Raw genomic sequence first — 23,442 nt, forward strand, 5'->3', positions numbered from 1 at the left:
TAGGAGGGTCGGGTGAGATAACATAGAGCGCCTTATAAACCTCAGATAGCTAGGAGAACTCCAGAGAGAAGAGACAGTGTGCGCTCCAGAAAGAATGGGGATGCAAGAAGGAAGGCCACAAGGGCCGTTGGAGGGCCTTCAGTGGAGGACTGGAGGCCCCGGCCACACCCTCTCGTCCTGGAGGGCTGCATGGAAGAGAGGGCACCCAGGGGGCTGGGAAGGATTGGTGTGACTTTGACAGTGGGGAACATGGTGTGCTTGGCCCACATTAAGCACTAAGTGAATGCTCCATCTATCCATGTATGTGTGTGTGTATATCTGTCTATCTGTATATCCATCCATCCACTCACCCTACCATCTCTGCCTGTCTGTATCTGTCCACCTACATGTCCATCCATCTATACTACCACCTCTCTCTCTTTCTATCCTTCTGTCTGTCCTATCCTCTATCTCTCTCCACCCACCCACTGATCTGTGTCTTAAGGATCAGTGGACATCCAGCTTGTCTCGAAGAGGAACGATGGGAGGTGAGGCCAGACAGGCAGTAGGGGGCTGACCTCACCATTTCAGGGCTGAAGCTGGGGCCCAGGGAAGGTCACACAGGGGCAGTAGCAAAGCAAGGCCTGGCTCCCAGGCCTCTGTTCACAGCTTTCTGTGGCCTCCCAGGTCAGTCTCCTTTGGCAGACAGACCAGGAGCAGGGGGCCCCGGCAACAGTGGATACTAGCTTCTAAAAGGGCAGAGTTAAGCCACGATAAGGAAAAACATCCTGAGCCGGGATGCCACTCAGCCAGACAGTTTGGCTCTGTTCCTCCTCCCCAGGAGGCCTTCACGGAGGTTCTGGGCCGGAAGAGACGGCGGCCAGAGGCACCCAGCCAGAAGAGGCGGAAGGAGACGCCCCAGCATCGGGACGAGGACTTCTATGTTCCCTACCGGCCCAAGGATTTCGACAGCGAGAGGGGGTGAGGGGCACTGCTAGGGAGGGGTGGGGGAGGAATGGGCCAAGCCTTGGGGGCGTGCCAAGCCTTGACTGCCCCTTCTCCTTCCAGCCTGAGCATCGGTGGCGAGGGCAGCGCCTTCGAGCAGCAGGCATCCAGCGCCGTCCTTGACCTCATGGGTGATGAGTCCCACAACCTGACTAAGGGCCGGCAGCTGCTGAAGTGGTAAGGACAGACCTGGGGGGAGGGGCCATGTCAGCCTCCAGCCCCACTGGTGCCCAGAGGACCCACTCAGCTCTGCCTCCCCTCCCCCTTTCACTCCTCCAGGGACCGTAAGAAGAAGCGGTTTGTGGGGAATACGGGCCAGGAGGACAAGAAGAAGATAAAGACTGAGAGTGGCAGATACATTAGCAGCTCCTATAAGAGAGACTTGTATCCTTTCCTCCTGGAGACCGTGGGGGGTGGGGGCACTCAATGGCTGCCTGCCCATCTCCTGGGCTGGGGTCTGTCCTCCAGCTCCCTCTTCCACGGGCTCTGGACTGGGCCCCCCAGGATCGAAGAGTTGGGGGTGGGGCATCACTGCCCAGGGGATTCTTTCTGCGGCAGAGGGGAAGAAAATTGGATCTGACTCCAGAGTTCAAATCCTGACTCTGCCACGGCCTCCCTGGTGGCCTTGCCCCCCCACCCAGGCCTTGGCTTCCTCATCTGAGGGGTTGGGCTAGCTGATACCTAAGGTCCCTCCCAACTCCAGACCTTTCTCTATCCGATGGCCTCCCTAACCACCAATCTCAGGTATCAGAAGTGGAAACAGAAGCACAAGATTGGCGACCGTGACTCAGAGGAGGAGGAGGGAGAGGGAGAGGCCAAGAGGCGGGGCTGGAGTCACAGCCGAGGCCAAGGGAGGAGAGGTGAGAGGGCGCTGACCTGGGGGGGAGGTGACCCCTGCATCCACCCACTCCATCTTACAGATTGGGAAACTGAGACAGGGTAGGGTAATGACCTTAGAGATCCCTGTGTCCACCCACCCCATCTTACAGGTAGGGAAACTGAGGGAAAGTAGGGAATGACTTGCCAGTGTCACCCAGCAAGAAAGTCGGGGGCAGGGGCAGCTAGGTGGCGCAGTGAGTAGAGCGCCGGCCCTGGAGTCTGGAGGACCTGAGTTCAAATCCGGCCTCAGACACTTGGCACACTTACTAGCTGTGTGACCTTGGGCAAGTCACTTAACCCCAATTACCCTGCCCTACCCCCTCCGAAAAGGAAAAAAATAAAGAAAGTCAGCAGGCTGAGACTAGAGAGCTCCAGCCTGGCACTTTCTCCCCTAAAAGATGCTGCTCTGCTTTGGAAAGCTGACTCATGCCCTTTGGCCTTGGTCCTCTTTCCTCCCCTGCCTTATGGTCCGTGCCAGTGCTTCTGAGCCCCTGGGAACCTGCTGGTGTCCCAGCCCCCCAACTCCCACTCTCCCCCCGGCTCAGTGTTCAGAGGAGGTCAACCCAGAAGACTGCCTGGCACCCGGCTTCCATGGACATGCTGCCCACTTACATAGGCATTTACCCAGGAGCCCAGAGGCCTCCCTTTCACCAGTGGGCTTCCCGCCCCTGCTGGAACCATTTGGGGATGGAACACACGATCTTATTCCAGCTATTAGGACTTTGTGGCAGCCCTTTGGCACAAGGGGCACCTCTGTGTGGTGTTCATACCCGCCAACCCAAGCACCTCAGAGCGCGTCTGCCTACAGATGGACACATGGTGGCCCTCGCTTCCCTCCAGGGCTCCCTCCTTGGTACCATCCCCTTCTATCTACTGTCCTCATGTTGGCAGAGGGGAGCAAAGGGTCTTGAGGTCACAGTGAGGCAGCCAGGCCTGGTGGTTAGAGTGCCAGACCTGGAGTCACCCTTTTACTCCCTCTGTGACTTCCCAGCCTCAGTTTTCACATCTGTAAAGTGGGAATAACAGTCACCCCTGGAGCCAGGGTTATTGTGAGAGTGTGTGGAGAGCTTTGCAGATCTTTTAAGTGCCCCATGGGTGTCAGCTCTAACCACTGGGGTGTCCTCGTGACCCCCCTCAAGTGTTTTAAGGCTCTAGCCCTGGATCTCCTCACTCCACCCAGCAGCCACGTGGAAACACAGACCTTTATTCTGACCTCATGGGTGTGTGTGTGTGTGTGTGTGTGTGCGCGCGCGCGCGCACACACGCGCTGGGTTCCTGCCTCCCTCCTGCCCATCTACCTCTTCCTCACTCAGCCTGGGTCCTCTCTTTTGCATGTACGTGTCAGGCTCTGCTCCCAGGCTCCCCTTCTCTGCCTCCTCCTCCCTCTGTCTCTCTTGACTGGACCTCACAGCCTGCCCTTGTTTCTGTGTGTCCCCCTTTCCGTGTTTCTCTGTCCCTTTGTGTGTGTCTCCCCGTCTCCCCATGTTTCTCGTCTCTGCTGCTCTGGGTTCCTTTTACACCGCCAGCTTTCGGTGTCTATTTTTAGTTCCTAGCAGTGGCTTGTGGGGGGCTGCCTCTGGGCTGGGAGAGGGAGGAGTGACGTGAAACCTCTTCCATGTTGGGCGGGGGCAGCTCTGGGAGGTTCCCATCCCTGTGGTGGGTTCCTCGGCTTTAAGCTGACAGTGACCCATCAGGCATGTGAGCCTGGAAATGGGAATGACCAGAGGGAGGCTGCCATCTGTGCGTCCAGAAAACGGGCTTACCCAGGGGGAGGGACCAGCTGCTCTCCATCCACCAGCAAAAACCTTCCCATTAAGATGGCGCCAGGAGTGATTGGAATTAGGCAGGGGGAAGGGCTGGGAGATCCAGGGCCTGGCCTGTGCACAAGATTCCTGGGGACAGCTGGCAGCCAGGGTTCTGATCCTGGGCCCCTGGAGAGCCCTGCCTCTCTCTGCCTCAGTTTCCTTACCTAGAAGAGCGCCATCCCACTGCGCAGCTTCAGAGGACCTTGTGTCATAAGAGTCAGGAGGACTGGGTTCAAACCCTACCTCTGACACTGAATAGCTGTCGCTGCCTTCTCTGAACCCATTTGCTCCTCTGTGAAATGGTGACGAGAGCACGCACCTCACAGGGCTGTTTGGAAGTTCAGTCGTTCTGTTATGGTTACCTCGATTTACTCCCCAGTGACCTCAACCTAGCAGGTCTAAATCTCCCTTTTGAGATGTATTGTCCACTTTGGGGCCGATGGACTTGGGAGAAGGGAGAAGAGAGGGCCGGGGATTGCCTGGGATACCTCTCCTAGGGTCTTCCGTTCAGCCCAGTCTGTGCTGAATTCTGTGCTGTCCTGGGTGCTCTGAGGGATTCTAGGGGCACAGATTTAGAGCAGAAAGGAATTTTAAAGGGTATCTGGGCAACTCCTTTGTTTTTCAGATGAGGAAACTGAGGCACAGAGTGCCTGGGCAAATGATTTGTCCAGGGTCACACAACCAGTAACTGTCTAAAGAGTGACTTGAATGCAGAAGATCCATCCCCTTCCTGCAGCCTTAGTGCCCCAGGTGTGAAGGGGCCAGATTGAGACTCTGGAGAGAGCCCTAGACTTGGCACGAAGGGCCCTGAGTTCAGATTCCCAGCTCTGCTTTTCCCACCCTGGTAACAGAATAGGCTCCTTTATTTCTCAGGCTGCCCTGGTGACCCTCCCTCCCTTGTGTCCCCCACAGGGGCATCAGCAGGCCGGACATCAGGGGCCCAAGGGCGCGTGCGCTCAGAGCTGAAGAGCAAGCAGCAGATTCTGAAGCAGCGTCGCCGGGCCGAGAAACAGCGCTTCCTGCAGCGCGGGGGCCTCAAGCAGCTCTCTGCCCGCAACCGGCGCCGGGCCCAGGAGCTCCGGCAGAGTGCCTTTGGCCGGCGGCCTGGGGGCAACCGAAAGGGCAAGATGAGGAAGAAGATGTGAGACGTTCACACCCCTGCCATCCACCAAGGACGGGAACCCCATCTCCCACTGGGGCTTTGGGATCCTCATTGACTGGACGTGTGTGTGCCCAGCCTCCTCCCATTCATCCAACCCCACCACCTCCCAGGGATCCCACCTGAGACCCATAGTGGGGGCAAGGCTGGCCTCTAAAGGGCCCTGCCCTCCAGCTCTGAAGGGGTTAATATGCTCTGCTTCCCCCTCCTCCCTCCCAGGAGGAGAAACCTGTTCTTCCAGGCCCTGCCGCTCCTTCATCCTGGAGGACGGGCACCATGCACTCTGGGCCAGCCTTGATCGACTCACCACACCCCCCAGAGCGGACGCTCCCAGAGATAGGTGATGGGGCTCAAGACGGGGGGTGAAGGGAGGCATTGTCCCCAAGCCTTACATACAGCAGGTGCCTAATAAATCTTAAATTTGTTGAATTGTCCTGAGTGTGAAAGGGTTAATGGTGTGTGTCTGACACACACACACACACACACACACACACACACACACACTCACTCTCTCTCTCTCTCTCTCTCTCTCTCTCTCTCTCTCTCTCTCTCTCTCTCTCTCTCCCTCTCCCTCCCTCCCCCTAAATACACAGGTACATGTCCTAATCTACCAGGGCTCCTCACTGCTAGATACACATGCATATGTGTGCTCGAGAACATGCATGGGTCCAGACCTACCTCTTCCATCAGCAGCTTCCCTCAGGGAATAGGCCTATTGGGCAGCAGCGGGGGTGCCAGGCTGTCCCTGGTGAGCTTGGCCAATGTGGCAGAAAGGTCCTGGAAGTACCGCTGTACCTGGGAGCCCCAGGCCACAGCGTCAGCTACCTCCTCACTTCCCCAGGGGCCATTACAGCGGATGTGGCAGGGTCCTCTAAGCACCATGCCGCACTCGCAATGTCAGAGCCAAAAGCCTTTCCCTGACCCTCTTAGCTAGTGCCTTCCCTCAGAACTTTTCCCTACGTATCCTCTTTGTACGGTTAGCTTATGCATCCATTTTTGCTCTCTTGTCTCCCGAGTTAGACCGTGAGCTCCTTGAAGGGAGGAATCATCCAGATAGAGCCAGGTCCAGACCCCTCCCTTAGGCCAGGGCTTTTCCCTCCACAGTTCCGTTTTTTTCCCCCAACATTGCTGACCCACACAGGGCTCGGCTCCATGATTTTGGCATTATTCACTGTGCTCTGACCTCCTGAGCTAATGGACCACCTACAGGTTGAGGCAGAGAGGAGGAATGGGAAGATAGTAGGGGAGGGGGCCTTCCCAGAGCTTGGGGAGTATGTATCTGAGGCTTTGGGTCCCCCTCACCTGCTCCAGCTGCCCCTCCGTGTCCTCCACAGCCAACGCAGGGACCTCCTTCTTTTGCTTGCAGACCATCTGGAACAGGTTGAGGGCCGCCATCTTGATCTGCCCAAGGAGCAAAGTCTTCTGGGCCGCTGTGTTCTGGATGTGGACCCATCTCGACTCCTGGAGACACCCAAGGAGTCAGAGCTCAGCTGGACAGGGCCGTGGCGGGCAAATTCCCTGTCCATCTGTATCGGCCCTAGTTCCCCAATTTACCCAGCCCTGAGCCCCAAATCACAAGGGTTCCTGGACTCTCATACTTTTTTTGGATTGAAGGCTGAAGACTGGTCAGCCTTAGTTACCTCTAAAATACCCTCCCCACAACGTGCCTGAGAAGAGAAATATTAGTCCTCCCATCGGCTTCAGTAAGCTTCATTTAGCCAAAAGGGAAGACTTGTGGGCAATCCGGTTATTGTTGAAATAGCAGACCCTGGGGTCCTAGAGGACAGAACTAAGACCAGTGGGTGAAGGGGAAGGCGGATTCTAATCCAATATAAAGATTTTCCTGATGAGCCTTTTAACAATGGGATGAACTAACTTAATAGCTGGAAGTTCCCCCTCCATGGTGGTGGTTAAACACGATAACTTAGAGGGAATGATGTAGGAGAGATTCCTCATTACCATAGACTGGACTCAGAGGCGTATGCCAGAGCCAGCTTCAACCGGGAGAGCCAGTTGTTAAATTTTCGGCAGAAGCATTTACATCTCAGAATTTGGCAAAGGCTATACAGATTAGGGCTTGATTTGTTGTTTTATTGTCTAGGCTTAAGAAAGTGACGTAGAGGATGTTAGTGACACAGGTTGAGCTTAAAAGTGTGTTCGGCAGACTTTTTTTTTCTCTGAGAGAGCCGGTTATTGAATATTTGCCAGCGTGCCCCTTGTTGGACGACATGACTGTTAAAGGTTGTTTCCAAGCCTAGGATGGCCTAGTACCAGAACAGTCAATCAACAAGCATTTATTAAGTGCCTGCTGTGTGCCAGGCACTGCACTAGGCACTGAGGATACAGAGACAGAAATGAGACAATGGTTTTGAGGGGAGATACCAGCAGCTGAGGGGATGAGGAAGATCCCTTCTATAAAATGTGGTGCTTCAGTTAGGTCTTGAAGGAAGCCAGGAATTCCAGAGGCAGAGATGAGGAGGGAGTGCATTCCAGGCATGGGACACAGCCAATGCAAAGGCACACAGGTGGGAGATACACCAACAGTAGGAAACAGCTTGGCTGTTGCCTCCCCTGGTAGAATATAAACTCCTTGAGGGCAGAGATCCTTTTCCTTTCTGTCTTCCTATCCCCAGTGCCTTATGTAGGTACTTAATAAATGCTTATTGATTGAGTAACTGACCATAGCGTATATGAAGGGAAGTAATAGATCATAAGGCTGGAAGGATAGGTTAGAACCAGGTAGTGACGTCCTTTAAACACCAAACGGAAGCTTTTGTATTTGACCCCAGAGGCAGCATTGGAGATCACTGGACGGTGCAGTAAAAGGAACACTGGACTTGTAATCAAGAGTCCTGCTTTGAGAGGCTGCTCTGATCCCTAGTACCTCTGTGGCCACGGTCAAGCTCGCCACCCTGTGCCTCAGTTTCCTCAGCTGTAAAGTGAAGATAGTAAAGAACACTGGACTTGGCAGCACACCAGGCGGCGTGCTCCCTCTGAGCCGAGGTCTCTGTATGACTGTAGCCCAGTCGGTTCATCACTATGTCCTTCAGTCTCTCCATCTGTCAAACCGAGATTGTATCTGGCCTCCCTTTTCCTCCCAGGGTTGCATCGTGCAAACCTGAAAGGCGAGCTTTTATTTTTCCGTGACTCACCACCCCACTGGAGAGCAGAAGTGGGGAAGGGAAATGGAGCCTTGGAGACCGAGCCGGCTTCTGCTCCCACACCACCTACCCATTGCAGAGCCTGGCTCCTGACCTCCTCCAGCCGAAGCTGCAGGTCAGCCAGCTGGTTATTCTGCTGCAGAATCTCATCATTCTTTTCTTCCACCAGTTTGAGCAGCTCAGTCCTAGCATCCTCCACAGCCTTGTGCAAAGCCTGCTCCCGCTCAGCCAGGATGGCCCGAGTTTCCGACAGCCCACTGAACCGGGCCATCAGCTCAGGGATCTCCTGAAACTGGAAGAGAAGGCAAGGTGGAAGGCACACAGGGCTGCGGGCAGGGTGGATGGGACCCATCGTGCCCGTGACTGGAGGCTCCTTTCCCCCAACAAGCCTACGAAGTAATATTCCTATCCCCATTTTACAGGTCAGGCTCAGAGAAGTAATGTTACATGAGTTCTTAACCTGAAGAGAGGGGGTGGTCTGTAACTTGTGTTTTAAAAATATTTTTATCACTACTTTTCAGTGTAATTAGTTTCTTTTGTAATCCTGTGCATCATATTGCATGCATCTAAAAATATCCTCCTGCTGGGTTTGGTGGCTTGTGGTATAATCCCTGCTACTGGGGGAGGCTGAGGCTGACCATCGTCTGAGCTCAGGAATTCTGGCCTGAATTAGAGCCAGAGCCCTCGGGTGTCACCAATAAAGCAAGCTCCCTGATGGGCGACCACCAGACTGCCTACGGAGGGAAGATCAGGCCCAGGCTAGAAGCAGAACACGTCAAAGTTTCCCAGAAGATGAGCCCATGAGGGACACTTCATTTCCAGCTGGGCGTGACAGTGATTTTGTTCCAATAATTTCAGTCGTGACCCCATTTGGGGTTTTCTTGGCAAAGATACTGGAGTGGTTTGCCATTTCCTTCTCCAGTTCATTTTACAGATGAGGAAACTGAGGCAAAAAAGGGTTAAGTGACTCGTCCAGGGTCACACAGCTAGTAAAGTATCTGAGACTGGATTTGAACTCAGTTCTCCCTGGCTCCAGGCCCAGCACTCTCCACTGTGCCACCTAGCTGCCTGGGCATGATAGGAAAACCTAGTTTAAAAACACAAAATAAATAAACATCTCATGCCAGACTAACCTTCTTTCCTTTTTCAGACTTAACTTCTGACTTAACTAGGGGGATGTTTGCCTCAGGTTTGACAGAGCATTTAATGAAGTAAGTACTACTCTCATGTTGGCCAGTAGTGTGTTTAGGTCAGTGAGTGGCCGATGTACTTATAGCCTACACACACACACACACACACACACACACACACACACACACACACACACCAGTTAAGACACCCCCCCCCTTCCCCTTTGGAAACATTACAACAATCAAAAACGAATTCTGTTGAGGTTAAAAGGACCAATATTGACCACAATCTGTCTGTCCATAAACATTTCTCAAGTGCCCACCTCACGATAGGTGCCGAGCTGAGTTCTGGGGATGGAATGGAAGTAAAAGACAGGCCCTACCCTCAGGGAGTTCACAGTCTAGGGAGGGAGACAACATGCAGCCAACCACGTACAAACAAGCTGCAGACAGATAAACCAGAGATAATCAACAGAGGGAAGGCGCTAGAATTAAGATGGACTGAGAAAGGCTTTCTGTGGAAGGTGGGATTTTAGCTGGGACTTGAAGAAAGCCAGGGAAGGAGTCAGGAAGTGAAGATGAGGAGAGAGAAAGAGGGATGTGAGATTCTGCCCCGCCCCTTTGCCAAGGTGGGAGCCTATGGGTATGGAATGCTACATAGACTGCTAGACGTGGCTGATTTGCTAGTTAATTCTTTTTTTCTCCTTTAAAATTTTCTGTTTAAATAATGACTTGGGGGAGGGATATATTGGGAAATTGTGTGATATGAAAACAAGAGATCAATAAAATTAAAATAAGAGGACTTATTGCCAAAACTGCCTTTCTTCTTTCTTTCTTTCTTTCTTCCTTCCTTTCTTTCTCTTTTCTTCCTTCCTTCCTTCCTTCTTTCTTTTTTCTTTCTTTCTTTCTCTTCCTTCTTTTTTCTTTTCTTTGTTTCTTTCTCTTCCTTCCTTCTTTCTTTTTTCCTTCCTTTCCTTCCTTTTTTCTTTTCTTTTCTTTCTCTTCCTTCCCTCCTTTCTCTCTCTCTGTCTCTCTCTCTCTCTGTCCCTCCCTTTCTTTCTCTCTAAAGCTCCTAGTAGTGGTTAGGTCCCTAGGAGGGAGGCTAGCTCTGGGGCTGCCTTTGCTCCGGCTGGACACAAGTGCTTACCTCCTCAGACTGGGCCACCACCTGCTCCAGGTACCGGGCGAAGGGTCTGTATTTGTCCAGTTTCTGCTCCAGCTGCTCCTTTCTCTGAATGAGCCCCTCCAATTCCTCCTTCAGTGCCACAGCCTCAGCCTCCTTCTGGGCAGTGGTCTGCCGTCCTTCCTCTGCTCGGTGCAGGGCCCGAGTCTGCTTAGCTTTTGTGTCCTGGTCAGAGGAGAAATCATCTTTTCAGGCTGGGCACTTCCCCTTGACCTCCCAGGCTGGACCTTATCTGCCCTACCCTCTTATATATTGGGTTCAAGATAGCTCTGGCTCTCTGGAAGCAGGGTATACTGGGCAATGCCAGGGGACAGAGCCAGGCAGGAGGGGGAGGAATCTTCAGAACCAGATGGAGGCACCCACTAGGTCTAGCCTGGCTAGAAGTCTAGCCCAGGAATGTAAACTGGCCATCCCCCATCTCCAGGGCTTCCCCATGGGTGCTTCAGGGAAATAGAGGGTCTGTAGAGTTGAAGACAGCTTCTTAGGAGGCCCGGGCTCCTGAGTCCCAAGAGCTGCCCACCTTCAGGAACTTGTCAAAGCAGACCATGGACTCCTTCAATGCATCCTCCTTCTGTTCCAGAGCCTCCCTTCGCTGCTTCAGAGCTGACATCTTTACCTGGAACTCCTGAGAGTGAAGAAGGGAGAGGAAGGTTCAGCTGGAACCTGGAGGTGGGCTCCACCACCTCCATACACACACACATACACACACACACACATACATACACAGGCACACATGTAAGCATGCATGCATGCACACTCATGCACACATTCCTACAGGTCATTGAGTGTTTACTGGGCTATGAAAAGAGAGGAAGCGAGCCAAGAGCTGGAAAACTTCTAGAATGTCAGAGCTCAAAGGAGCCATAGAACAGGGAGTTCTAGGCCAAATTAGAACAGGGAATGTCAGAGCTGGGAGAGGCCTTAGAAGAGGGGATATCAGGGCTGGGAGGGGCCTTAGAGAATATTTCATCCAACTCCAAGTTTTTACAGATAAGAAACTCAAGCCAAGGGAAAGCTATTTGCCCAAATCCACACATCACCAGAATTTACTGGCCAATCCAGAACCAGGACTCAGGTGTCTGAATCCCAATCCAGCCTCCTTCCATTACAAAAGCTTCCCCTGCCCACCAAGACCCTAGCACTCATCTGCATGACTCCCCCATGGGGACCCTCAGCTCAGGCACTGACAGGGACACAGAATGGAACTGCTTGAGCATCCCACAGCACCCCAACATCTAGGGGCTAGCCAGCATCCCTGGAAGCCAGGCTAGCAGCCCCATCTTCTTCTCCCCTGCTTCCTCCTTTCTCTCCCCCTTGTACTGACAACAAACAAAGTCACCTCCTTCTTGGCCTGCAGGGCCTCCTCCACCTCTACCATCTCCCGCTTCTTCTCCAGCAGTTGGGTGGCATGGCTGATATAATCATCCTCATGCTCCGGGGGCTTCCTGAGGAAAGAAGAAAGTGGGGAGCAGGACTTTGGGGCACCTCCCTGGAAGCCCTGCTGGAGTCACCAGGTGGAGGTAGAAACCAAGATGAGGTCCACTGAGAGGAGTCAAGAAGAGCCACATGCATGGCCAAGGACCATTCCTGCCCATGGACACAATGGGTGGACACCTGCTTAGCCTGATATAAGAAACTGGGGGAACCCCTCCCCTCAATATCTCCCCAACGGTACCAGAAATTCCATCACTGGCACATCAGCCAGCCCCCAGGTGCCAGCACCTAGCTATGGGACCCTGAATGAGCCTCATTTTCTCTCTATAAAATGAGAGGTTGGACCAGATGGTCTCTTCTGGTGCTAGTCCTGTGGGATCCCCTGATGTTCTGTGTTCTAAGGTAAATCAATCAATCAAGTGTGGGTTTTGTCCAGGGCTACAGCCACAGTGCCTGTGCCCAAGGAGAGGCCCCGAGGTGAGTGCAGATTAAATGTAAAGTGAAAGAATACAAATTCATCCAAAGTAGTCAGATACAAGATCAGTGTGTGTGTGTGTGTGTGGTGGTGGGGACAGGGCACAGTGCCCTCTCTGATGTCCTGAGTCCTAAGGCTCCTCCCAGATCAATCCAATTTAATTCAACAAACTTCTTTTAAACGGCTGCTGTGTGCCAAGCACTGTGCTAGACCATGGAGCTACAAAGGAATAAGGGGGAAAGTCTCTGGCCTCAAGGAATTTACAGTCTCCTGGGGAAAAAGACACACACAGATAAATGAGACAGCTAGCTAAGGCTTGTGGATGAGCACTGGACTTGGAGATAGGAACACCTAAGTTCAAATCCTGCCTGGAACACGTCCTAGTTGTGTGACCTTGGGGAAGTCACTTAATCTCTTTTGTCTCATTTTTCTCATCTGTAACATGAGAGAGTTGCACTTCGTGGCTCCAAGGCCCCTCCCAGCCCTGACAGCCCCAGTTCTAAGCCCCCTCCCAGCCCTGACATTCCATGTTCTAAGGTCCCTCCCAGCCCTGACAACCCCAGTTCTAAGATCCTTCCCAGCCCTGACATCCTTTGTTCTAAGGTCCCTCCCAGCCCTGACAGCCCCAGTTCTAAGCCCCCTCCCAGCCCTGACATTCCATGTTCTAAGGCCCCTCCCAGCCCTGACAGCCCCAGTTCTAAGCCCCCTCCCAGCCCTGACATTCCATGTTCTAAGGTCCCTCCCAGCTCTGACTTTCCCTGTTCTAAGGCCCCTCCCAGCCCTGACAGCCCCAGTTCTAAGGCCCCTCCCAGCCCTGACATTCCATGTTCTAAGGTCCCTCCCAGCTTTGACTTTCCCTGTTCTAAGGCCCCTCCCAGCCCTGACAGCCCCAGTTCTAAGCCCCCTCCCAGCCCTGACATTCCATGTTCTAAGGCCCCTCCCAGCCCTGACATTCCATGTTCTAAGGTCCCTCCCAGCTCTGACTTTCCCTGTTCTAAGGCCCCTCCCAGCCCTGACAACCCCAGTTCTAAGCCCCCTCCCAGCCCTGACATTCCATGTTCTAAGGTCCCTCCCAGCTCTGACTTTCCCTGTTCTAAGGCCCCTCCCAGCCCTGACAGCCCCAGTTCTAAGCCCCCTCCCAGCCCTGACATTCCATGTTCTAAGCCAACTCCCAGCTCTGACTTTCCCTGTTCTAAGGCCCCTCCCAGTTCAGCTCAGAATTCTGTGTTCTCAGGGCCCTCCTAGCTCTGATATTCTAGGTTCTAAGAGCACTGCCCCCCACCCCAGCTCATATATTCTACATTTCTATTTTTCTTCCCAAGGGGGTCCTTCCTGGCTATCATAGCCATTTCATCCAATCTGTGAAGCCCCCTTCGAAAGGTGGGCAGAGAGGAAAGGGGAGGAGAGGGACCATAGGGTATCAGGTATGGAAAACCATTGAATAACATGGGCTAGGAAATAGCTGGGGTACACAGCTGGGGTCAGAGAGCTCACCTGGAACCCAGTCACACTGTAGATCTGGTGAAGCTGCACACCCCCACCCCCACTCCCCCAGGAGATGCTGGATAGGCTTGCTTTCTCTGTGCACCCTTCTCCCCCTCCTCACCCACTGCACCCCCCCCCCCATTGACCAAAGCTAGGAGACAGCTCTTGGGGATGACTCTTCACTTCAGCTGGTAGCCACCACATCCTATGGAGGGGCTCTGCAGGGAGAGGTAGAGTCCACCTGACTGTCCCAGACCCGTCCGGTTCCCCACTCACTCCGCCAGCAGCTTTTCTTCCAAGACCATCTCGAAATATTCTTCCCAAGGCACAGACATGTTCCCTATTTAGCTGCCCCGAGGACTCATAAAGCCTGGAGTTTTGTGAGTACACACACACGCTCGCTAGCACACACACACACCAGGCACCCTGGGGGTTGGTGGTGGTGAGGATTAGAACTTGCTCAGCTACTCAATGCATCCTCCAGATATGGGATTGGGAGCTCAGCTCCCACGTGGTTGCTAAGGCAACAGCCAGCACAACATTCTGTTGCCTGGTACACAGCTCCGGCATTCCCTAGCTCTTTACTCAGGGCTCTGTTAGCGCGCTGCCAGCAAAGGCAGAGGACCCAATGTTTCTTAGGGGTGCGGCTGGAGGGATGGTGAAGGAGAATAAGAGAGGGGACATATCTGCCCCTTCCTGGCTTGCTATTACAGGGAAAGAGGTCGGGAGACATACAGAGCTTCAGGGGTCTCAAACAGTCAGTCAGTCAACAAGCATTTATTAAGCTCTTACTGTATCCCCGGCACTGTGCCAGGCCCTGGGGATGCAAAGAAAGCCAGAAATAGACCCTGCCCTCAAGGAGCGTGCTTTCTAATAGGGGAGACAGCATGCAAACAACTATATGTAAATAATGTAAATACGGCATCAGTGGAAGCCAGCGTGAGAGGCTGAGGCATTGGCAGGGGGGGCATCTGGGAAAGACTTCCTGCGACTCACATCCCTTATGTAGGGGACATGTGAGTAGAGTATTGAAAGAAGCCAGGAAAAGTAAGAGACAAAGGCAAGTAGGAGAGCAACCAGTACCCAGAGGGAGATGGAGTGGTTTTTTGTTATCAAGCAACCAAACAATGTGGGTGGGTGTTGCTGGACTGTACAGTATCTAGGGGAGAGTAATGTGTAGTGTAAAAAGGCTAGGAAGGTTCCAGGTTACAAAGAGCTTTGAATGCCAAGGGGTTTCTATTTGATCCTGGAGGTCATAGGGGGCCACTGGAGCTCACTGAAGAGAGGGTAGGGGGTAAGATCATTGACCATTGTCTGGTCTCTTTAAGGACTGGCGTCTCCTAGACCGAAGGAGGGCTTGGGCTCTCCAGCCATCAGCACCCTTCCTAGGAGGACAAGAAAGGGCCCTGGGAAAGTGGATCATGTTGCTTAGTCCCACCCTCCACCCCCACACTCATCCAGTCTTCTCAGATCCTTTTGTTGGGTCACTAAACTGCCAACTCCCTTATATAGGTGTCCTCCAAGACAGTCTGTCTCTCCTTCCCTCCCTCCTCCTTTTTTCTCTCCCTCTCCTTCCCTCCTCTCCTCACACACACACACACACACACACACACACACACACACACACATATATATATGGATATATAGATGTGTACATAAATATGTATATTGGTATTGTATATATACATTACCAAGTTTATCTATAGACATTACCATGCGTATGTGTTCTATGTGTATGCGTACAATGCACATATTGGCACAAGCACATGCATACGCACACATGTTTGTATGTATAGACACATGTACTTACATGCACAAGCACATATTTACCATGCATATGTGTTCTATATGTATGCATACACGTGCACACATGGGGGTATATACATTCTATATACATGTGCACATATGCACACACACTTACACATATATCTGTGCACGTGTGTATGCATGCATGCTTACCATGCATGTGTGTTACATGTGTGTGTACATGTACAAATAGGTATATACACATGTATACATACAAACGTGTATATGCACACATCTGCTTGCATGTATATACGTCTGTGCATGTGTGTAGACACACACATCTATACACACACAGTAATGTCATCAGCTCCCATGTGTTCAAATATCACCTGTCTGTCCACGGATGAATCCCAAACCCAGACATCCCTTCTTCCTCACAGGGCTCTCTGTATCCATCGTGTCCCTTGTCCAGCAGCTAGAAGAGCCTTCCTGGAGCCCAGCCCTAGTCCTGGCTCTCCTCTGCTCAAACATCTTCCAGGGCTCCCTACTGAAACTAGGATAAAAACACTCCCTCCTCTGGCAGTGAAGGCCTTCCAGAATCCAATGCTCACCAGCCCTTCTATATTTATTGAACACCATTTGTTCTTCTTCACTACCCTGGTACTAGAGCCAAACTGGATGTCTAGTTGTAGCGGGCAGATGGGCGGTGCAGTGGCTAGAGTGCAGGGCCTGGTATCAGGGAGACCTGAGTTCAAATCTAACCTCAAACCTAGCTGTGTGACCTGGACAAGTCAATTCATTCTGTCTGCCTCAGTTTCCTCAGAGGCGTGTACCGCCTTAGGATTTTGTGAGGGCCAGATGAGGTGATATTTGTGAACTGCTTAGCACTATGCCTGGCGCATAGTAGGGACTTAATAAATTCTCATTTCCTTACCTTCCCCTTTTCTAAACTCAACATTTCAGCTCCTATTTCCAGTGCCTCCTCCCCCAGTGCTAGACAGACACTGTTTCCACCTCAGAGAATCTTTCCCATGCTTTGAGCCCAGGGCTAGTGCTTCTGCCTCCTCTGTGAAGCAACTTACCCATGTAGATCATTTTTTGTTGTTCAGTATATTTCCAATTGTGTCTCTGTGACCCCATTTGGTGTCTTCTTGGCAGAGATACTGGAATGGTTTGCCATTTCTTTCTCCAGCTCATTTTACAGATGAGGAAGCTGAGGCAAACAGGGTTAAGTGACTTGCCCAGGGTCATACTGCTAGTAAGTGTCTGAAGCCAAATTTGAACTCAGGTCTTCCTGACTCCAGGTTCAGCGTGCCATACAGAGCACCGCCCATACAAAATATATTCACAGTAAATAGAAGGTCATTTGAGGGTGGGGAGAAGCATGAGCTGCTGTCCCACATGGATCATAGGAAGACAGATTTAATAGCTGGATTTTCTCTTTCACTTTAAGGTTCACACAGGTTAGTTGTTTGTCCTTCGTTCTCAAAGAGAGCCATGACATCAGGGAGATGACAATGACATGACTCGAAGTTGACTTTGATTTGAGGGAGGGAGGGCTGTGCAAGGTCATTAGCCTCACTTTCTCCTCCAGAGCCATCTGGGTCCAGTGGCCTGATATTTACCATGACACAAAACACTTTATGCATCTTAACTCATTCTATCTTTACAACCACCATGGGAGGTAGCTGCCTTACACAGATGAAGAAATTGAGGCTGAACCAAGTTTAAATTATTTCCAGGGGTCACTCAGGTCCTAAGTGCCTGAGGCAGATTTGAACTCAGCTCTTCCTGTCCTTACCACCTAGCTGCCTCTTTAGATTTAGAGCTGGGAGGCACCTAGGATGCCACTGAGGCCAACCCTCTCAATTTACACATGAGTAAACTGAGGAAAGGGAAGTTAAAATAGGAAGGGCAAGTGACTTGCCGGCATGGATCATATACTTAGAAGGAGAAAGGACCTTGGATGCCTACCTCCTGAGATTACAGATGTGGTTCTTAAGTAGGAGGGACAGGATTCAAACCCAGAGTTCTCTGACTCCAAAGTGGGTGCACCATGCTGCCTTTTCCAGGACCTGATTTGTCTAAGGTCCCACAGATAGGAACTAGGAAAGCCCAACCTTGAACCTATGGCCCCTGAATCCCAAAGCTCGATTTTGTCACTTGTAAAATAAGACTCCCTTCCTCGTCTAAAGTCACAGGACAAGTGAAGGTTGAAAGGAAGAATTCAGAGAAGAAAGAGATCATTGTGTACTGTAGGGGTGAAGTGGGTCAAAAATCCTGGAAGTCTTCTTGGAGGAGGCACCATCAAAACACAGCTGTGGCTGTGTCCCAGATCATTGGTGGATTTTTTGTTTTGTTTTGTTTTTTTAATCCTGATGGTCCCTCCCTTCTTTGATACAAAAATATAGCCAGGGTTGTGGCTCCCTGCCCAGTCTTTCACTCAAAGATCACAAAGGTGGTTTTGTGTTCTAAGAACAAATGAGGCCCCCACCCTTGGCCAGCTCCTCCTCTTTCCCTCCCAGCTCCACTGTAGCCCCAAATGGTACTGTGCCCACTTCACATAAAGGGAGATTGAAACCCTAGGACAGTGAAGGTTACGTGGTCTTCTGACACAGCTGCCACACTTGGAGACCTCAGTGGCCTGGGATATGGTCAGGAAAAGTAGCAAGGTAGTAGAAAGAGCCTTGACCTTGGAGTCAGAGGCTCTGGGTTCATTTACCACCTCAAACACTCAGTACCTGTAGGATCTTAGGCAGTAGGGTCAAACTCAAATATAAACAGGATCACTAAGACATTTAAAAGGATCCCTTGGGGGCACATATTCACTTAGAAAACCACAAATTAACATGATGGATGTTTGTTGTATTTTTATTTTGTTAAATATTTCCCAACGATATTTGAATCTAGTTCAGCTGCACTTGGGCATTTTCTGTCTTCCTGAAGCACATTCTACAACTCTAACCTGGGAAAGTCAATTCAGGTCTCTGGGACTCACAGAGTGAATCAGTGACCAAGCCTGGATTGGGAGCCAGCTCATTCCCCTATACTCAGTACCCAGTCCCTCCGGGAGGCACTTGGACAGGGTATCTGTCCTTGGTCCTTTCCCAGAGACCATGGAGGAGGGAACAGTGCTAGACCCCAGACAGTTCTGGGAAGGGTGGTAGCCCCCTCCTCAGAGTCTAGAGAGCGTATCCCAGCCAGGAAAAGCCTAACTAGCTCTGAGGAAGTTGCTGCATCGAGTTCCCCACCCCCACTCCGTTGTTATCTCTTTTCTGAAGCCAGTGTAAGGGGAGATAAGAGGCAGGTAAATTCTTGAGCTAGGCACTCACACACACCTGTCCTGGCTTCTGGCCAGCTTTAGGCCACTTCTGTTGGAGCTGCAGGGTCAGGCCTCCAGTTGCCCAAAAATCATTTCATTGACTCAACACCACCCTGGGGAACTGCCCCATCAATAATTAAGGGAGGATGTTCACCAGATAATGACCCTTTTCCCACTCTATGCACTGGGGGAAGTTGGGGGTTGATCTTTGGATCTGTTTTATTTGCTGTGCGTGCCCTGAATTCCCTGGGTTCAGTAACCTGGAGCAGAAGTCAGCCAACCAGAGCCCTCCTCCCCCAGGGGCAAACATTGGCTCAGGATCTTGGCTTACACAATCCCCCAGAAGGTCAGGAAGCTGCCAAGGCTGCATCTTAGGACCCACCATGGGCCCAGATCCATAGAAGTAAAACGGCCTAGGTATGTACCTAGCATGGGGCTCGATGATAATAGCTGACCTCTATCTAGTCTTTTAAGGTTTGTCTTCATTTTCACAGCAACCGGGGACTGCTCTGGAGTTGCTAATGTTACACCCATCTTGCAGAAAAGGAAACTTGAAGCCCAGAAGGAAGTGACTTAATTAGGGTGTGTGTGTGTGTGTGTGTGTGTGTGTGTGTGTGTGTGTGTGTGTGTAATTTGAATCCAGGTCTTTCTGCCTCCAGGCTGGCTATATCGTAAGGCATGGTGATATAGTAGTTAAAGCCCTCATTTTGGAGGCACCCGACTTGAGTGGAAATTCTGACTACTATGCTTCTTATTTCTGGCTTAATCTTGGGAAAGCTGCCTCCCTTCTGTGAGCCTCAGTTCTGTAAAATGAGAGGACTGGATGAGATAATTTCAAAGGTTCCTTCCTCCAGCTCCAAAATCCCTTGCTTCTTGTGAATTTCAGTGAATAACTATTCTTCCCTTTCAATGAATTAATCACAAATATTGCTTAAGTGCTTATCGGAGGGAGCTCTGTGTAGATTAGAGTGGGGGTGGGTGGGTAGTTGGTCTCAGGCCAAGTGACTCACCTCCACCTCATTTTACCAGGTAAGTGATAAATTTCTGAACTTAGGATCAGGAAGATACAGGTTCAAATCCTACCTTAGTCACTTACCAAGCTGTAGGACCCTGGGAAAGTGATTTAACCTCTCTAGACTTCAGCATCCTTAACTCTAAAATGGGGATTAAGATATTTGTACTATCTACCTGTAAAGGCAGCCGACAGAACTGATGGAGCACCAGCCTTCGAGTCAGAAAGACAAGGATTAGATTTGTTCTCCCTCTCCCTTTCCCCTCAGCAAATAACCGTCTTTCAGGGTTGCTAGAACATCCATGAGATAATCAATGCAAAATTGTAAAGCACTAACACTTCCCTTGTCTCACCTTGCCTTGTTCTCTCTTCCTTCCCCTTCCCTTCCCTCCCCTCCCCTCCCCCTTCCCTTTTCTTCCCTTCCCTCTTTTTAGCCTCTTTCCCATATTCACTCCCTCCTTGACTAGTTGGAGGAAACCACTTTGCCACCCCATAGAGTACCAGATGATTCTATGCATTGGCTTTGAGATTAGGAGCTGGGGGGCTGAGGAAGATAGTCAAGCAAGATTAGAAAGAAAAAATTAGCAAAACAAATTGGTGGAATTAATGAGGTGTTTGTTGGGAGAAAGGAGAGGAAAGTGGTCTTAGATTTGTGAAAAGTTAAAGAAGATTTGAGCAGGTATTTGGCTACTTGAAAAAAGAAGACTAAAAATGCCTATCGGTATGGAGAACAGGGAGAATTTTTCATGGTGACAACATTGTGAATATGACATTTGTGTTTCCTTCACAGAAGAGTGACTGCTCTCTGAGTCCCAGGTTAAGGCTGGTCTTCCCGTAGAAATGAAGGTAATGGGGTTCCAGTAATACCCCTCTACACTCCAGGTTATCAGGGACAACCCACTGTTCTGAAGAGAGTGAGCAGTAGATTTTCAAAGGAATAAAAACCACATAGGACCTCAGATTTGGAGGTGGAAGTGTTTTGGTCTAGAGGTGCTGGAAAACCTAAAATGTAAGGGTATGGGGTCAAGGGGTCTGCCTTGAAAGAATTCAACCACTCAATCCTTCTTTCAGGCCAAGTAGTGAGTTTATTAAGACACTGGTTGGGGGTGGGGTGAGATTCCTAGTGAGTCTGCCATATTTGTGATGCCAATACAAGCGGGCCAGATTTTAAGAATCTGTGCATTTGATGAAGATAAGATTGATATTTTTATACAGAATTACTGTGGGAAGCTCTGGATGGGATCTAGGAGTGGCAAGTAAATTAATTAAGTAATCAAGGTGGGCTGGGGTGGGCCAGATCCCTTGGGCAGAGGCACCAGTAATCTGGGCTACTGAAATTTGTGGGAAAGTTCAGGGCCTTTTAGGGGTCTATCATCAGAGTCTCATCAGAAGGAACATTTGAGATCATATAATTCAACCCCCCCTTATTTTACAGATAAGGAGTCTTGGGTCCAGAGACAGGGATCTGCTAGTAAATGTTTAACAACTGGCTCTCCAGAAAAAAATATATACTTGACACACTTTTAAGTTTGTTTATTCTGAATAATTAACACTTTCTTCATCACTTTCTTAAGTCTAGACAGTCAACAAAATAATAAATCAAGTCTTGAATTGTAGCATTTGCTGATTTCCAAGGTGTAAATGCTCACCTTGAAAATTTAACACAGGGGCAGCTAGGTAGCGTAGTGGAGAGACCACTGGCCCTAGAGCCAGGAGGAACTGAGTTCAAATTCAACTTCGGATACTTACTAGCTGTGTGACCCGGGCAAGTCCCTCAACCCTAATTGTCTCCCCCCAAAAAAGAAAAAGAAAGAAAATTTAACACAAGCTGTTTTGAGCTGACTTTAGCACAGAGGGATATGACTTCTACAAAGTCATGCAGTGGAGCTGGGATCTGAATTCAAATTCTCTGACTCAAAGTTGAGCATAGTTTCCACTGCATAATTCAATGCCTTTTGGCAGAATGAACAAAACACAGCTCAAAACTTCTGTTCTGGGAAAGGGTCTACCATGCATCTGCTAAGATCATATTCCTTAAGAAATGTGTAATGGTCAGGACTAACCAATGAGTTGCCAGTCTCTAGACTGCTCTGCCTGCCACCAACCCTGGGGAGGCTGATTCTGGACATGAGTGATCCTACCCTCAGATTCAGAGAATGCCCAGGCATCCTATGACTGTTTCCTGTTAGTGTTCTCTGTGTGTTGATAAACAAAACAAAATAAAAAATGTTTTAACTGTCTGTGAATCTGTCTCTCTCCACCCCACCCTTTCTCCCCTCCCCTCCCCTCCCTTCCCCTTCTTTTTCCTCTCCTCTCTCTCTCTCTCTCTCTCTCTCTCTCTTTCTCTTTCCCTCTCTCGCTCTCGCTCTCTCTCCCCCCTTTCATTCCTTTTCTTCTCCTCATTCCTTTCCTCTCCTCCCCCTTCTGTCCCTCTCTCTTCTCCTCTCCTTCCCCTTCTCTCCCTCTCTCTGTCTCTCTCTGTCTCTGTCTCTCTCCCTCTCCCTCCCTCCCTCTCTGTCTCTGTCTCCATCTCTGTCTCTGGCTCTCTGTCTCTCTCTGTCTATCTGTCTCTCTCTGTCTGCTTCCCCGCCCACCCCCCTGCCCCCCATAGCTTTCAAGTTAGGAGGAGGAAGAAATTCTGTGAGGTAACTGCCTTATCTCCCTACTTAGCCATCGTGTGGTTGTGAACACACATTGCCGACATGATTCTTTTGTCTTTTGTGTTTATTCTTTCCTTCTCTAAGGTGAACAGTATTAGAATGAAACAGACCAGGCTATGAGCTTGTTAGCTTTGAAGGGTAGAGAGAACCATGAGAGGTCCAGTAACTGCAGTCCATGGCAGAGACTGCTGACAGCCACAGCAGTTATCTTGGGAGAAACCAACCTTGAGGACCTACCGACTTCACCTAGCCCAATTAGCTAGATCACTGAGATACCTCATACTACAAGCAAAGAATGTTGTTGTTGGTGAGTACTTTTTCAGTCATGTTCAACTCTTTGTGACCCTGTTTGGGGTTTTCTTGGCAAACAGAATTAAGTGACTTGCCCAGGGTCACACAGCTGGTGAGTGTCTGAGGCCGGATTTGAACTCAGGAAGATGAGTCTTCTTCCTGATTGCAAGCCCAGTGTTCTAACTGCTGCTTCATCTAGCAACAGATAGACTTGGACATTCACTATGCCATACCTAGAAGTGGACTGGGTGGGAGAAATGTTTTATAACCACCACTTTAAGTTGCAGCATACTCTTCCCAGGGACCACCATGTGTAGAGGGGAGCACGTGCTCCCTGTTTAAAAGGTGTGTGTGTGTGTGTGTGTGTATGTGTGTGTGTGTGTGTGTGTGTGTGTGTGTGTGTGTGCACCTTGGTTTTTGCTATGTTTTCTCAGTAAATATTCCTTTGTAAAAGCTAATCAAAGTTAATTGATTAATCGATGGTGAAGGGGACCCATGAGATGGGGGCTTGTCAACAATAGTACTAGACAACCTCCCAGCCCTTCAGGGGTACCCCTAGGAGGCTGAGGAGAGAGGAAGTAGCCCCAGTGGGGATCAGGACAGTAAACCTAGAGTATGTGCTTCAGATGTGGCCACAGATATAACTTCATTCAACAATCCTCTGATTATTTAGATCAAGTGAGGCATAGAATGGGAAGATGGATGCTTGCCCAAGG

At 50.5% G+C, this 23,442-nt stretch overlaps 2 protein-coding genes and 1 long non-coding RNA gene across 3 annotated transcripts in view; 2 read left to right on the forward strand and 1 right to left on the reverse strand.

The window, feature by feature from the left end:
- The window catches only part of DDX54 (DEAD-box helicase 54), a 22,636-nt gene extending 17,380 nt beyond the window's left edge, over window positions 1-5,256 (forward strand). Inside the window, exons 16-20 of the mRNA XM_036769254.1 lie at window positions 821-960; window positions 1,048-1,161; window positions 1,264-1,368; window positions 1,729-1,844; window positions 4,581-5,256. Of these exons, the coding sequence (XP_036625149.1) occupies window positions 821-960; window positions 1,048-1,161; window positions 1,264-1,368; window positions 1,729-1,844; window positions 4,581-4,813 (708 nt within the window). The 3' untranslated portion in view covers window positions 4,814-5,256. The remainder of the gene's footprint in view (window positions 1-820; window positions 961-1,047; window positions 1,162-1,263; window positions 1,369-1,728; window positions 1,845-4,580) is intronic.
- On the reverse strand, window positions 4,917-14,030 carry CFAP73 (cilia and flagella associated protein 73). Its single transcript, XM_036763177.1, is given in 9 exon segments — window positions 4,917-4,949; window positions 5,425-5,622; window positions 6,130-6,288; window positions 7,736-7,759; window positions 8,059-8,280; window positions 10,266-10,466; window positions 10,822-10,926; window positions 11,641-11,746; window positions 13,972-14,030. Coding segments are annotated over 9 exon segments (1,107 nt in total).
- Window positions 14,031-19,108: 5,078 nt separating this feature from the next.
- LOC118842976 lies at window positions 19,109-22,696 on the forward strand. Its single transcript, XR_005009890.1, has 3 exons — window positions 19,109-19,180; window positions 20,566-20,621; window positions 22,520-22,696. It is a non-coding gene; the product is annotated as an uncharacterized LOC118842976 (long non-coding RNA).
- Window positions 22,697-23,442: the final 746 nt, after the last annotated feature.

The sequence above is a fragment of the Trichosurus vulpecula genome, chromosome 1, assembly GCF_011100635.1.
Source record: "Trichosurus vulpecula isolate mTriVul1 chromosome 1, mTriVul1.pri, whole genome shotgun sequence".
NCBI lineage: Eukaryota > Metazoa > Chordata > Mammalia > Diprotodontia > Phalangeridae > Trichosurus > Trichosurus vulpecula.